The sequence below is a fragment of the Stegostoma tigrinum genome, chromosome 3 (assembly GCF_030684315.1).
Source record: "Stegostoma tigrinum isolate sSteTig4 chromosome 3, sSteTig4.hap1, whole genome shotgun sequence".
Lineage (NCBI taxonomy): Eukaryota > Metazoa > Chordata > Chondrichthyes > Orectolobiformes > Stegostomatidae > Stegostoma > Stegostoma tigrinum.
This window is the reverse complement of record NC_081356.1, coordinates 131,334,735-131,348,935: the sequence shown is the minus strand read 5'-3', so window position 1 is coordinate 131,348,935 and position 14,201 is coordinate 131,334,735. Positions and strand designations below refer to the sequence as shown.

General features: G+C 43.4%; 1 protein-coding gene across 3 annotated transcripts in view; it reads left to right on the top strand.

The window, feature by feature from the left end:
- Nucleotides 1-7,841, top strand: part of LOC125450991 (PRELI domain-containing protein 1, mitochondrial-like) — a 32,957-nt gene extending 25,116 nt beyond the window's left edge. For 2 of the 3 annotated variants that reach the window (XM_059644916.1, XM_048527560.2), the window contains one exon: nucleotides 6,232-7,841. In XM_059644916.1, coding sequence (XP_059500899.1) covers nucleotides 6,232-6,371 — 140 coding nt within the window. In that variant the 3' untranslated portion in view covers nucleotides 6,372-7,841. The remainder of the gene's footprint in view (nucleotides 1-6,231) is intronic. The other variant, XM_048527561.2, reaches the window with a different exon arrangement.
- The last annotated feature ends 6,360 nt before the right edge of the window (nucleotides 7,842-14,201 follow it).

Sequence of the window (14,201 nt, the reverse complement as noted above, 5' to 3'; positions counted from 1 at the left end):
TTGTGCATGAATCACTAAAAGTAGGATTGCAGGTGCAGCAGGTGATTTAAAAGGCAAATGGAATTTTGTCTGTCATTATTAGAGGGATGGAGTTTAAGGACAAGGAGGCTGTGCTGCAGCTGTATAGGGTCCTGGTGAGGCCACACCCGGAGTACTGTATGCAGTTTTGGTCTCCTTACTTGAGAAGGGATATACTAGCACTGGAGGAGGTGCAGAGGAGATTCGCTCAGTTGATTCCAGAGTTGAGAGAGTTGGATTATGAGGAGAGACTGAGCAGACTGGGATTATACTCATTGGAATTCAGAAGAATGAGGAGAAATCTAATAGAAACATGTAAGATTATGAAGGGAATAGATAAGTTGGAGGCAAGGAGGTTGTTTCCGCTAGCAGATGAAACTAGGACTAGAGGGCATCACCTCAAAATAAAGGGAAACAGATGTAGAACAGAGGTCAGGAGGAACTTCTTCACCCAAAGGGGTGTGAATCTGTGGAATTCTCTGCCCAGTGAAGCGGTTGAAACTACCTCACCGAATGTTTTAAGGCAAGGCTAGATAAATTTTTGAACAGTAAAGGAATTAAGGGTCTTGGTGAGTGGGCAGGTAAGTGGAGCTGAGTCTCAAAAAGATCAGCCATGATCTTGTTAAATGGCAGGACAGGACCAGATGGCTTACTCCTGCTCCTAGTTCTTATGTTCTTACGCGATGCAACGTGGGTTCAATTCCCATACTAGTTGTGATCACAATGAAGGCCCAACCTTCTCAATGTTGCCCCTTCCCTGAGGCATGGTGGTTCTCAGGTTAACTCACCAACAATTGTCTCCCTTTGATGAGAGAAGCTTATAATCCTCTGGTGACTTTGCACAAAGGAGGCATGAGAGAACGAGTTGGTAAAGTTTAGTGAGAGAATTCCTTTGCTTCACTCATGAACTGAAGGCAGCAGTGGAGAGCCGAAGGGTTAATAAGATAAGAATCAGAAGAGCGTAGAGTCCTTTTGGAGAGTGTTGGTTCCAGCAGTTTGTTCCTTTGTATGTGGAACAATGAAATATTGAAGAAAGACCTGACTTCCAAACCCAGATCTTAATCTGATTTCTACCCCATACCAAAGGTGGATGATGTTTAACTATGTTCTGAAGTGCATTTGCAGTCACTCAGTTGAATGAAACTCGGTCCAACATCAAGAGCTTTCTCAGGAGATACTAGAAGTAGGCAATAAATGCCAGCCATGCCAGTGAAACTCGCACCCTGAGAAGAAATGCCTACGAGTCACAATCAGATTTCATGCACGAGATTTGAGTTGCTTATTCATTCACCAATACAAAGTGAATTTTGCTATTTGAGTATTAACATCAGCTACGAAGAGCACTGCAATTTAACTCTAAACTGAAATAGTTCTCCTCCTCTTCCCTGCCCACCTCAATATCTGACTTCCTTACCCTGATCTGTGATTCCAGGAGGAGCTCATTCCCAGAAAATCTTATGAACATATGAATTAGAAGCAAAAGAAAACCATTCAAGCTCTTGTATTTGCTCTGACATTGGCTAAAGTCATGTGTTACAAATTCCATATTCCCACTTATTGCAGATCACCTTGTATACTCCTGCCTAACAGGAACTTACCTGCCTTATAAATTTTCTGTGACATCACCTCTACTGCCTTCTGAGTATGTCCAAACTTGTACAAACCTCTAATAGAAAACTGATCCTCTCGTCTCTGCCCTAAAATTGTGACCCCTTCATCAGGCCTCAGCCCAGAAGAGAAATCGTCCTTTCCATGTTCGCCATGTTAAGACCATTGGATCTTTTAGACTTCAATCAAATTACTTTTGACTTCTCTAAATGCCAGTGGAAACGAGCCCAGCCTGTCCAACCTATCCTTAGAAGACAATCAAATATGTTAATTGCACAAAGTCCGACTTCCCCGCTCTCGCTTCATCAAGTTCCCCCAGAATTAGCAGTGGCCACACGTGACTCTCATTTTGCAGGTGCTGCAACATTCACTTCTGCTTTTTGCAACTGGAAAGGAGCAGGTTAGAGAGTGGATTCCAGCTGCAATATTACCCTTGCTCCTGTGACCTGTTTCTTTTTATACTGACGTATAAAATGGCAGCCTTGGTATTTTTTTTAAACTATTAAGGGAAGTCCGTTGCACTAATCTTAAGACTGGACAGAACTGAAACTGCTTCTCTATATTAATCCCAGCGCTTTCTTGAGAAAAAGTTTTAGGGTAAGAGTACAGTGGCTAACCCAGTGACAGAGGAATGACTCAGTCGCAATCCCTACATATGGATGCAAGAAATAGAGCAGGACTAAGGTATTTGGCCTTCAAGCCTACTCCACCATTCAGTAAAATCATCCTTGTGATGTCATGGTGATATCACTGACTGATAATCCAGAACCCCAGGAACAAATTGTGATCAGTTTATCCTGTCGGACATTTGATAGTCTGTGGAATTGCCTTCTGCTCAGAGCAAAGAAAAGTGGGTTTTTGGATATTTTAAAGGCTGAGTTAGCTAGCTTCTTGACTAACAAGGTATACGGGCAGACAGGAAAGTGGAATTCAGGTCAGAGTCAGATGATCATATTGAACAGTGGAGCAGGAATTAAGGAGCTGAATGGCCTACTTCTCCTAATTCATCTTTATGAAAGTGTGAAAGTGATATTTGTTGCACTTGTGCACTCTGCCACAAATAGTACGTCTTGATGAAAGTGTTTGTTCACATAGCTAACATCAACTGAAATTATGCAGAGCAAGCAGGTCCTGATGTCAGTCATCCTGCAATGCTGATTTGTCATGAGCCCTGCTATTTAGATCACCCAACTCTGACTGGCGCTGTCTCTCGAGCTTATGCATTAAGCAGCATAGTGCTGCTCCCCCACCAGCTTTGTCTTAGTTTCAAGTTAATTTAACTGAAGTTAAAATGTTCATGGATTAGAATGTAGACTTCAGGTGATTAAAAGTGTATTTGCAATCTTTATCATTTGACTTCTCTTGCCAAAACGTATCGACCACAATGACATTATATTTTCTTAAAGGAAGTCATGCATTTTGCAACAGTAAGTTACTCAAAGGTAGCTCCCTACCCAGTGGCTGCAGTCTGGCTCATGGAAGGTAAGTATTGGCAGGACTGCAGACGCTTGGATGAGAAGATACTGCTACCATTGGCATCCTTTCAGCTTGGCCAGTGCTGATTGGCAGCCCCAATGCTGGCGAGAGCGTGGTGGACAAACATTCGAAGAGTTAGCAGCAGGGTCACTGTTGGAGATCAGTTTGTTTTGCACCTCCAACACCCTGCAAACCCTTTTGAACAAGAGTTTCAAAAAAAGACCCAGTCTGAGCTCCGCACAACTTCCCCCGTGCCCCTTGACTTTGAGCACATGCTTTCTGATAGGCCTCCGAGTCCACAAATATTTTGTTGTCATGTTCATTAGCCTCTTTCTGTAACTGGACCCATTAAGTCGTCATCCCAGTTCAATGCAGCAGAAACAACAAGCTACCTTGCCCTTCAAGAAGTTGATGCCAGCGTAATCCTGTCCCTGGCTACAGTGCCCTCGATGCCTATTGCAAACACTGATAAATCAGAAAATGGAAGGGAGGGAGCAACTCAGGAGAATTACAGTCACCACGGGAAGTGGTACTGAATAAATTGTCGGAGCTGTAAGCTGACGAACGTCTTGGTCCCTGATACACTTCATCTTGACATCTTAAAAGCTTTGAAGATATCAAATGTAGCTCCATTATTTGAAAAGGAAGGAAGGCAGTAATAGGAAACTTCTGGCTAGTTAGTGTAACATCTGCCACAGTGAAAATTTTTAATGCTGGAAAACGTCTGGAGCTGTTCCAAGCTCAACTTCACAGCCCTTTTTCTGCATTCATGGGATATTGTGCTTGCTTGCTAGCTGGACCAATACTTATTGTCTCTCTAAATACCCTTGAGAAGGTGGTAGTGAGCTGTCTTTTTGAACTGCTGTAATCGATGTGGTGTAGGGACACGCAGATTGCCAAAATGGTGGGGTTCTGGGTGTTACACCCAACGACACTGATGGAACAGCAATATGTTTCCAAGTCAGAATGGTGAGTGATTTGGAGGGGAACTTGCAGGAGGTGGTGTTCCCATGTGTCTGCTGCCCGTGTCCTTCTAGATGGATGAGAGATAATGGGAGCTGCGGATGACTAGTCCGTGTCTCCTGCATTTCCCGCACCTCATCGCTCACACCCCACCACCGCAATAACCACCAAAAGAGAATCCCACTAGTCAATCCCACTTCCTACAGACAAAAGGGGTGGCCATGGGCATCCACATGGGCCCAAGCTATGCCTGCCTCTTTGTAGGTTACGTGGAACAATCCCTCTTTCGCACCCACACAGGCCCCAAACCCCACCTCTTCCTCCGTTACATTGATTACTCTATCAGCGCCACCTCAAGCTCCCAAGAGGAGCTCGAACAGTTCCTCGAATACACCTCCTCCCACCCACCTTCCTGCAAAAATTCCATCCCCATTCCCAATTCCTTCACCTCCGCTGCATCTGCTGCCAGGATGAGGCATTCCACTCCCGTACATCCCAGATGTCCTCGTTCTTCAAGGACCCCAACTTCCCCCCCGCACTGGTCGAGAACACCCTTGACTGTGTCTCCCGCATATCCCACACCTCATCCCTCACACCCCGCCCCCACAATAACTGCCAAAAGAGAATCCCCCTAGTCCTTACATACCACCCAACCAACCTCCGGATACAACACATCATCCTCTGACACTTCTGCCGTCTACAATCCGACCCCACCACTAAAGACATTTTTCCATCCCCACCCTTGTCTGCCTTCCGGAGAGACCACTCTCTCTGCGACTCCCTTGTCCGCTCCACACTCCCCTCCAACCCCACCACACCCAGCACTTTTCCCTGCAACCGCAGGAAGTGCTACACCTGCCCCCACACCACCTCCCTCACCCCCATCCCAGGCCCCAAGATGACTTTCCACATCAAGGAGATGTTCACCTGCACATCCGTACCCGGTGTGGCTACCTCTACATTGGGGAAACCAAGCAGAGGCTTGGGGACCGCTTTGCGAACACCTTCGCTCGGTTCGCAATAAACAACTGCACCTCCCAATCGCGAACCATTTCCACTCCCCCTCCCATTCCTTAGACGACATGTCCGTCCTGGGCCTCCTGCAGTGCCACAACAATGCCACCCGTAGGTTGCAGGAACAGCAACTCATATTCCGCTTGGGAACCCTGCAGCCCAATGGTATCAATGTGGATTTCAGCAGCTTCAAAATCTCCCCCCCTCCTACTGCATCCCAAAACAAGCCCAGCTCGTCCCCGCCTGCCTAACCTGTTCTTCCTCTCACATCCCCTCCTCCCACCTCAAGCCACACCTCAATTTCCTACTTACTAACCTCATCCTGTCCCCTTGACCTGTCCATCCTCCCCGGACTGACCTATCCCCTCCCTACCTCCCCACCCATACTCTCCTCTCCACCTATCTTCTCCTCTATCCATCTTCAGTCCGCCTCTCCCACTCTCCCTATTTATTTCAGAATCCTCACCCCATCCCCCTCTCTGAAGAAGGGTCTCGGCCCGAAACATCAGCTTTTGTGCTCCTGAGATGCTGCTTGGCCTGCTGTGTTCATCCAGCTCCCCACTTTGTTATCTCCTTCTGGATGGATGTTGTCATGGACTTGGAAGGTGTTTTGGAAGGGCACAGTAGGAGAGAAATTCCAGTCTCTGCCACGCCAGTTTACACATGACAAAGTTAAACACAGCAGCATTGACCAGTTATTCTGTTTTTGACAGAAGTGGTTGAGAGACGTATTTTGGTTGGGAGAACTTTCAGCTTCATGTTCTTAATGTAGTTCCATATGAATGTGAAATGCTCAATTTGAACCACTAGAACAAGCAGGCTGGACCTGGGTTTAACATTTCAATTATCCCTGTGGAAATTGAAAAATTTATTTGACAAGAGATGTACTGTAACTGCTGGAAATCTGAAGTAAAGACAAATGCAGGAAAACTGAGCAGATCAGGCAGCATCTGTGGGGAGGGGAACAAAGTTAATCTTTCAGTTCAATGACTGTGACAGAAAAAGATTTGTATTATTTTAGAAATGTTAATTTGCAACCAGGAGCACTCGGGTTTTTAGAGAACCCACTTCTTGGATACACCTTAAATAGATTAGACAACTTGTTTGACACCTTACTTATGTTGCTGATTTTATTTTTCCATAATATTTTAGGTGAGTTACCACCTAAAACTCTGAAAGAAACTGCAAAAGAGGCGACTGAGAAGGCGAAGGAAACAGCACTGGCAGCCACAGAGAAAGCCAAGGGCCTGGCATCCAAAGCAGCCCCACAAAAGGCAAAACAGTTTGTCTGAACGAGAAAGAAAGGCTTGGTTTGCACACTGCATCTTTGGTCCTTTTGAGAATGAGTCTTTTTCTTTTAAAAAAAACAAGCAACTGTTTATTGCGCAGGCACCAAATGTCCTGTGTTTCTCGGTGGTCTTTACTTGTGTGCACTGAATGTTTACAGCATTAACTTTTCTTTTAATTTTTACTGTGTCCGCAATAGAAACAGCTTACTGGCAGTCTTAGTATTCCCAGTGGATTAAAGGAATACAGGTACAGATACGTTACCAAGCCTTGCAAAACAACTTCCAGAGGCTTCTTGACCATTTGCATCTTTTCCAGTAACGATTATTTCAATGGAATGATTATTCATTATTTTAATTTTTCAAGTATTCTTTTAAACTAATAAATTAAGTAAACAGTAGTCCATGACAGTGAAGTGATACACAGCCAGGATAATCATTAAACACTGATGAAAATGAACATTCCTTTTGAGGGTTCTCTTCCTGGTTATTTTTTTTGGTCCCTTGGGCATTATGGATTAAACTGGGCACAGAATTTTACAAATAAAATTAAGGTGGTGATGTTCCGTCTGATATGTTCTTAATCAGATGCTGGATTATTTATTTTCAATTGTTTTCTTTTGCCTAAATTCAAGAAATTGTCTCGTTGGCTACTTAGATGTAATGTGCAAAGCTTTGATTCTTGTTGTACCAGATTTCTTAAATGAATTTAACTTTTACTTTTAAGTGTCTAACATGACGGTAGACCGTCAAAACTAGACAATCTGGCTACCACAGTAAATCGTGGCGAAGGACATGTACTGACTTAGTGTCCGAAAATATGTGTTAGCATTTCAGATTTAAGCTCTTAATCAAAATTAAGTCTACTTTAAGCCTTGATTTGATATTACGGCAGAACATGCAAGCGGGATTACATAGACGTGCCCTGTTCTAATGCTCCATCAATCTGGCAGATAATAGGAGTCCTTCTACAGGGATAGGGAGAGCTATAGCTTTTCTTTAACTCTGCACATGCTTGGCTGACTCACTTTTTTGTTTGGCACTGCAGCTTACAGCTTAGCCATTTGTGTTAAGCTTTGCTGAAGTGTCTCGTCCACCTGTCCTCTGTACTTTTCGAATGCTGCTGCAATGTTTCCAGAAAATCTTCTCTGCTCAGGTAACAGAAGCTGTTCAGCGCTCATGTTTTTCTTCAGCAGCCCTGCATTTCATAGTTTCTAAGTTTGTTTAAAGAAAGGTTGGGGGGGGGAGACTGTAATGCTGGCAGGTTTCTTCAAGATGATGCAAGTAACAATTTTGCACAAGCCCTTACTGCTGAAACCTCTTTAACCTTGAATGTGCTATTATTGTGTAACTGGACGGGTAATGTTTACCAATTTATTCTGTATTTTTAGAAAGAGTTTCTAAAGATTTAATAGTCTGTCAAACTTTCAGAACTGCCTTTCATAATGTTTAATAAATGTCACCTGAAAAATCTCAGTGAGATATTGCACTTTACAACAACAGCAGAGCTTGTACTATCTATATGAGTGCCTCCTGGTATGTCATAAAGCAGTAAGTACTGTAGGAATTGAAAGGGGGTCATTTTGGACAGACATTCTCCAGACTCATGCTGCAGCACCTGCTGGGTGCTGGAAGTCTGAAATCAAACAATCGTACAGATATATCATATTATAGTGTTCATGTTCAGACCCCAGTGATAAAAGAATCTATTTTTAGCATAAGGCCTCAAAGGCTGAAAGTGGGAATGAGTAAAGAAGTGAAAACCTTGCATTTATATAGCTCTAGCTATACCTTTAGAATCTCAAGGCAGATACTTAAAATTGGCTCGCAGCCAATGAGGTTTATTTAAAAGTGCAATCTTGAAAATGCAAATCTGTGCACAGCAGTGTGATCACAACCAGATCTGTTTTAGTAAACGGTTGAGAGACCGATTAAATATTGGCCAATGCACCAGGGAGAGCACATCTTGAAACAGAAGCCACGGGAGCATCTACTTCCATCTGAAAGAGCCTACATAGTATGGGTTTAACATCACAATGAACGGATTGCGCATCTTAACTACCCTTATGATTGTGCTGGCATAGTTCACACAAGTAAGTGTGGCTTGACAAATGACCTTGTAATGTGGACAAAAGCGCAATCAGAGTGAGTCAATGCTCCTGCTGCATGGAACATAGATGGAAAATTGCTACTTTTGTTGGAATGGGGAGAATTGCCGAGAAAGCCCTTCAGCTGCTCTGAGATCCCTGTGGGTTTGGCTGTAAATAAGCAATAGCTAACTTGCACCTCTGTCTCACTTAGTTTGGTATCTGTTACAGATTTAACTAGTTTACATTGACTGTTTGTATCCCTGTTGTTAGTACAAATTAGGAACAGCAGAGCTAGGAGCCCAGAGTCACCACTGTTTCCTTGCCTCACTCTACCATGTCTAGAGTTGTTACATTTTACCAGACAATTGACTGGTCCTGTCATTAGTATTTTATTTTACTGTTGACTTAATCTGGTGTTTAATCCACAAACATTGGCCATGAAAGTTATGCTTGCAAGAGGTAATATTAAAGAGAGTAGAGTGGCATAACAAATGTGTTGGATACCAGGGACCTGCAGTAGTGTTCCAGGCATGAATTCATATCCCACCATTGCAACTAGGAGTTTTCTGACAAAAGGCTCAGCGTTCAACAAGTCCTGCTGTGAATCCTGTAGATAGTACACACTACTGCCGCTGTGCCCTGTTGTATGGGGGTTGTAAAGATTTGGTTGGTAGATTGGGGTGCCAACCATTGGATTTCTTTGTCCTAAACAGTGTCAAATTTCTTTACTGTTGTTGGTCATCCACTCATCCAAGACATTGTGGACCAGGAGATAATGATTGAATGCAGTTCCATCTCTGTGCCTCATGATAGCTAGTTTTGAGCTTCTATATCTGTTGTGAATCCATCCAGTTTAACACATTAGTCATGCCTCACATCATGCTGTATAAAGCAGAACTAGGTCTCCACAAGGGCTAACAGGTCTATATGAAGACACAAGCTCTGAGTCTCATTCCTTCTTCAAATGTCAATGAGAGGTGGCATCAGACACAGAATTTATGAGCAAAATTTATAAGAAAAAAGGATCATAGAACTGTTGCAAATGTGTTGAACAACCCTAAGATGATTGTTAAATCTTTAATCTGTTAGAAAGGATTTATTTGCAAATTCAAGAATTTCTTTCAAGTCACTGCCTTGAGATAACTAAAGGTTTTATCAGTTCCCTCAGTACACAAGAGGTGACATCACAGGTCAGACAATGCTTTTTTAGGTGTGAGGCCTTGTTTAGAATCTGTCTGTGTTTTAACTTGGAGTCAGACTGGTTTTATTTCCAAAGCAGGAATTTATAAAATGCCACATTGACTGTCTACAAATGATGTGTTTTTGAACAAGATAAAAGTGTATCTGCAAATGCAAATTTCATTCATAACTATTGGTTTCTCTTTCTAATCTGGATAACACTTTGTCTGTCAACTAGGAAGGAGTGGGCATTATAGATATAGCCCATCTTAAAGAAAAAAGACATTTCACTACAGGAAATACATGTTTGAGACTGAACCCAGACATTAAAAACAGCACTCATTGTGGAGAGATAGCAGGAACTGCAGATGCTGGAGAATCTGAGATAACAAGGTGCAGAGCTGGATGAACAAAGCAGGCCGAGCAGGAAGGCTGACGTTTCGGGCCTAGACCCTTCTTGGCCTGAAACGCCAGTCTTCCTGCTCTGATGCTGCTTGGCCTGCTGTGTTCATCCAGCTCTGCACCTTGTTATCTCATTGTGGAGAGTTTGATCTCTGGGTTTAAATGATTCAAAATGTTGTTACTCAAGGGAAAATCGACTTTTTTTTTAAAAAGTTGACTAATATTGAAGATATGAGCTTAAATTAATAATTGATCAAATTGCACATTTTCAGTTAGACATGCTTGGGTACTTGTTCCCTGGCCTGCATCCACTCTATTGACAACTGTGGTAAAATCTGTGTAGAGAACAAACCAGTTTTAATTCTCTAAAATAAAGTGGTGGAGAAACTGAATGATTCTGGCAACACCAGTTATAGAGACTGAGAACCAGTGAGAGAACACGAATAATTCAAAAGGCGGTCAAACAGTGAAACCTCCAAGACTACATGCAGATTAGAGAATACTATTCAGGGTGGTACCACTGAGCTAAAGCAGATAATTCTTATGCCAAGGTGGTGACAGAGTAGGATCCTCTGGTCGGAGCTCCTCTGCTCCCTATTCCCTTCTCTCTTCCCCACCCCCTTTTTTATCTCTTAGTAGTTTGTCTTTCCGTCACGCACCTGGAGAGTGGAGTTGAAAAGCAAGCACGGGCCAAGCCCATTTCACCAGAAACACATCCTCTATCACCTCCCATTTCCTCATTTGTTGTAGTGTTCCAGCAAAGCTCAACACAAACTGGAAGAACGACATCTCAATTTCAGCTTGAGGATCCTGCAGCCCTCCAGACACTATAGAGTTCAATAATTTTAGGGCCTGAACTCTCCCATGCCGTAGCCCTCCGCACACCAGTCCTTGTTATCACAGTGATTAACTGGTGTGTAACAGTAGGCTAACTGTCCCCATCAACAACTTCACACTCCTTGCCAGATTGTCTATCCAAGTATTCTTCTCTCTTTGGACTGTATCCTATTGTTTACTCCCTACCCTATCTCCCTGATGCTTCCTGCTGAGCCTCCAGCAACTTCTGCTTTTTTGTTCTCCATCACCTTATCCACTGGTATTGCACTTTCATGGGAAGCATGGACTTTGGGCCCAAAATTCCTCTGTATGCCAGTACTCGAAGGGTCCTGCCAGTTACTGTATGCCTCCCTCTTGTACTTGATCAAAAATGCATCACCTCACTTGTCCAGGTTAAACTCCATTACCATTTCTCTGCTCAGCTTTCCCACTGATCTATATCCAGCTCTTATCATTTGACAACCTTCCTATCCACAACTCCAACAATGTTCACATCATCTGCAAAGTTACTAAACCAGACCATGTTACATTTGCATCCAAAAAAAAGGTCCCAGCACTGATTCTTGCAGAATACTACTGGTCACAGACCTGCAGTCAGAAAAACATCCCTCCACAACTACCCTCAGTCTTCTATGACCAAGCCAGTTTTTTTTCTTTAAATCCAACTTCACAATTCATGATGTATCCATGTGACAATCTTCTGGACCAGCCCACCCGGATGGTCATCGGTAAAGTGTTTGACAAAGTCCATGTGGACAACATCCACAGCCTTACCCTCCATCATCTTCATTATGTCCTCAAAATAAAAACTAAAAATTTGTGAATTAAGACATCCTCCGCACAAAGCCATGCCGAATATCCCAATTAAGTCCATTCTTCTCCAAATGTGAGTAAATCCTTTTAAGAATCTTCTCTAATAATATCCCTACTGCTGATGTACAGCTCACTGGCCTATAACTTCCTGGATTATCCCAGTTGCCTTTCTTAAATAAAGGAACATCAGCTATTCTCCAGTCTTCTTAAGTGCCCTCTTATAGTATAGTAATTACCCCTAATCAGTAGTGCAACTCCCACACCCAAGATATCAAAAGCACTGAATGCTGAGCTACCTGTCCTGCCCCCTCTCAGCCAAGTTTCTGTAATGGCCACATCACAGTTCCTGTTATACTCATTGCATTAAAATAAATAGACTTCAAACTGCTAGTACTGTGTTCATTAAGTTGACCTTCCCTTGTTCCTATTACTTACTTGACTTAACCGCTATCTTCTCATTAATCCACTATACCAACAGACCCACCTTCCCCCATCTTTTTACAGGTTCCCCCTACACTGGAAGAGAGCCAACGATCCATGTATCAGAAGTCCTCCCTCCTACACCAAATGCCTCAATCACGCATTCAACTGTATTGTCTCACTATTTCTGTCCTCACCAGCACACAGTACAGGGAGGAATCTTGAGATTACAGCCCTAGAGGTCCTTCCTACCCAACTCTGAACTCTTTACAGTGTCTCATCTCTCCCTCTGCCTATATGGTCAGTACCAAGATGGACCACAATCTCTGGCTGCTCAGAGACCTCCTCGACTCTTATGCTGAGAGAAGGCAACACACCGTCCTGGAATCTTGCTTGCAGCCTTAGAGCTGCCTCTGACTGCAGTATCCCCTCACACTAACACCCACCTATGCTTTGACCCTCCCTGCCAATCAAGTACCATTAATCTGACTGCTGCTTGTTCATTCAAGTTGCCAAAAAAGCAAGTTGCTAACAGCATAGTTAAGAGGACAGATCATCTGGGGCATTGGGTGAAAATTAGCACCAAGTCTCATCTTTTGGAACTATTGGTGGGGGGGGGGGGGGAAGGGGGGGGAGAAGAGAGAGCCAAGAGTCAGAAAGAAACAAGAGAGGGGGGGAAAAGGGAATTTATAAAATAAATTTGTTCTTTGGAAGTGTTTATGACCTGTAAAAATGAAATTCCAGATTTATTTGGTCTGTTCCAGGCTGGAGTCATTGAGTGACCGCAGCAATGCCACTGTGATGGAAACATAGGCAATTTGGCCCTTCAAGTTTGCTCCGCCATTCAATGAGAATCCAGCTGATGATCCCACTTTCTCCCTTTAGCCAAGAACTATATCCAACTCCTTCTCAAAAGGACTGTGTTTTGGCGTCAAGTGCTATGTGTTAGAGCATTCCACAGCTGGTGCTCTGTGGTTAGTGGAGAGTGGATTACATCACCCACTTACATGAGGAGATGCACAATTTGTGGCCTCTACCTGCTTCAGGCTTTGAAAAAGCTTTTGTTTCAGAAAGAGACATTAATAGCAGCAATTTTTTTTTGAAAAATTAACATTTAATCAAGGCTTTCAAAAACTGTTCAACTTGTTACTTATTTTAGGATATGCATAGAACATAGAACATTTCAGCACAGTACAGGCCCTTCGGCCCTCGATGTTGTGCCGACCTGTCATACCGATCTCAAGCCCATCTAACCTACACTATTCCATGTACGTCCATATGATTATCCAATGACGACTTAAATGTACCTAAAGTTGGCGAATCTACTACCGTTGCAGGCAAAGCATTCCATTCCCTTACTCCTCTGAGTAAAGAAACTACCTCTGACATCTGTCCTATATCTTTCACCCCTCAATTTAAAGCCATGCCCCCTCGTGCTCGCCGTCATCATCCTAGGAAAAAGGTTCTCCCTATCCACCCTATCTAACCCTCTGATTATTTTATATGTTTCAATTAAGTCACCTCTCAACCTTCTTCTCTAATAAAAACAGCCTCAAGTCCCTCAGCCTTTCCTCGTAAGACCTTCCCTCCATACCAGGCAACATTCTAGTAAATCTCCTCTGCACCCTTTCCAAAGCTTCCACATCCTTCTTATAATGCGGTGACCAGAACTGTACACAATACTCCAAGTGCAGCCGCACCAGAGTTTTGTACAGCTTCACCATAACCTCTTGGTTCCGGAACTCGATCCCTCTATTAAGAAAAGCTAAAACACTGTATGCCTTCTTAACAGCCCAGTCAAGCTGGGTGGCAACTTTCAAGGATCTGTGTACATGGATACAGATCTCTCTGCTCATCTACACTGCTAAGAATCTTACCATTAGCCCAGTACTTTGCCTTCTGGTTACTCCTACCAAAGTGCATCACCTCACACTTGTCTGCATTAAACTCCATTTGCCACCTCTCAGCCCAGCTCTGCAGCTTATCTATGTCTCTCTGCAACTTACAGCATCCTTCGTCACTATCCACAACTCCACCAACCTTAGTGTCATCTGCAAATTTACTAACCCATCCTTCTCCGCCCTCATTCAGGTCA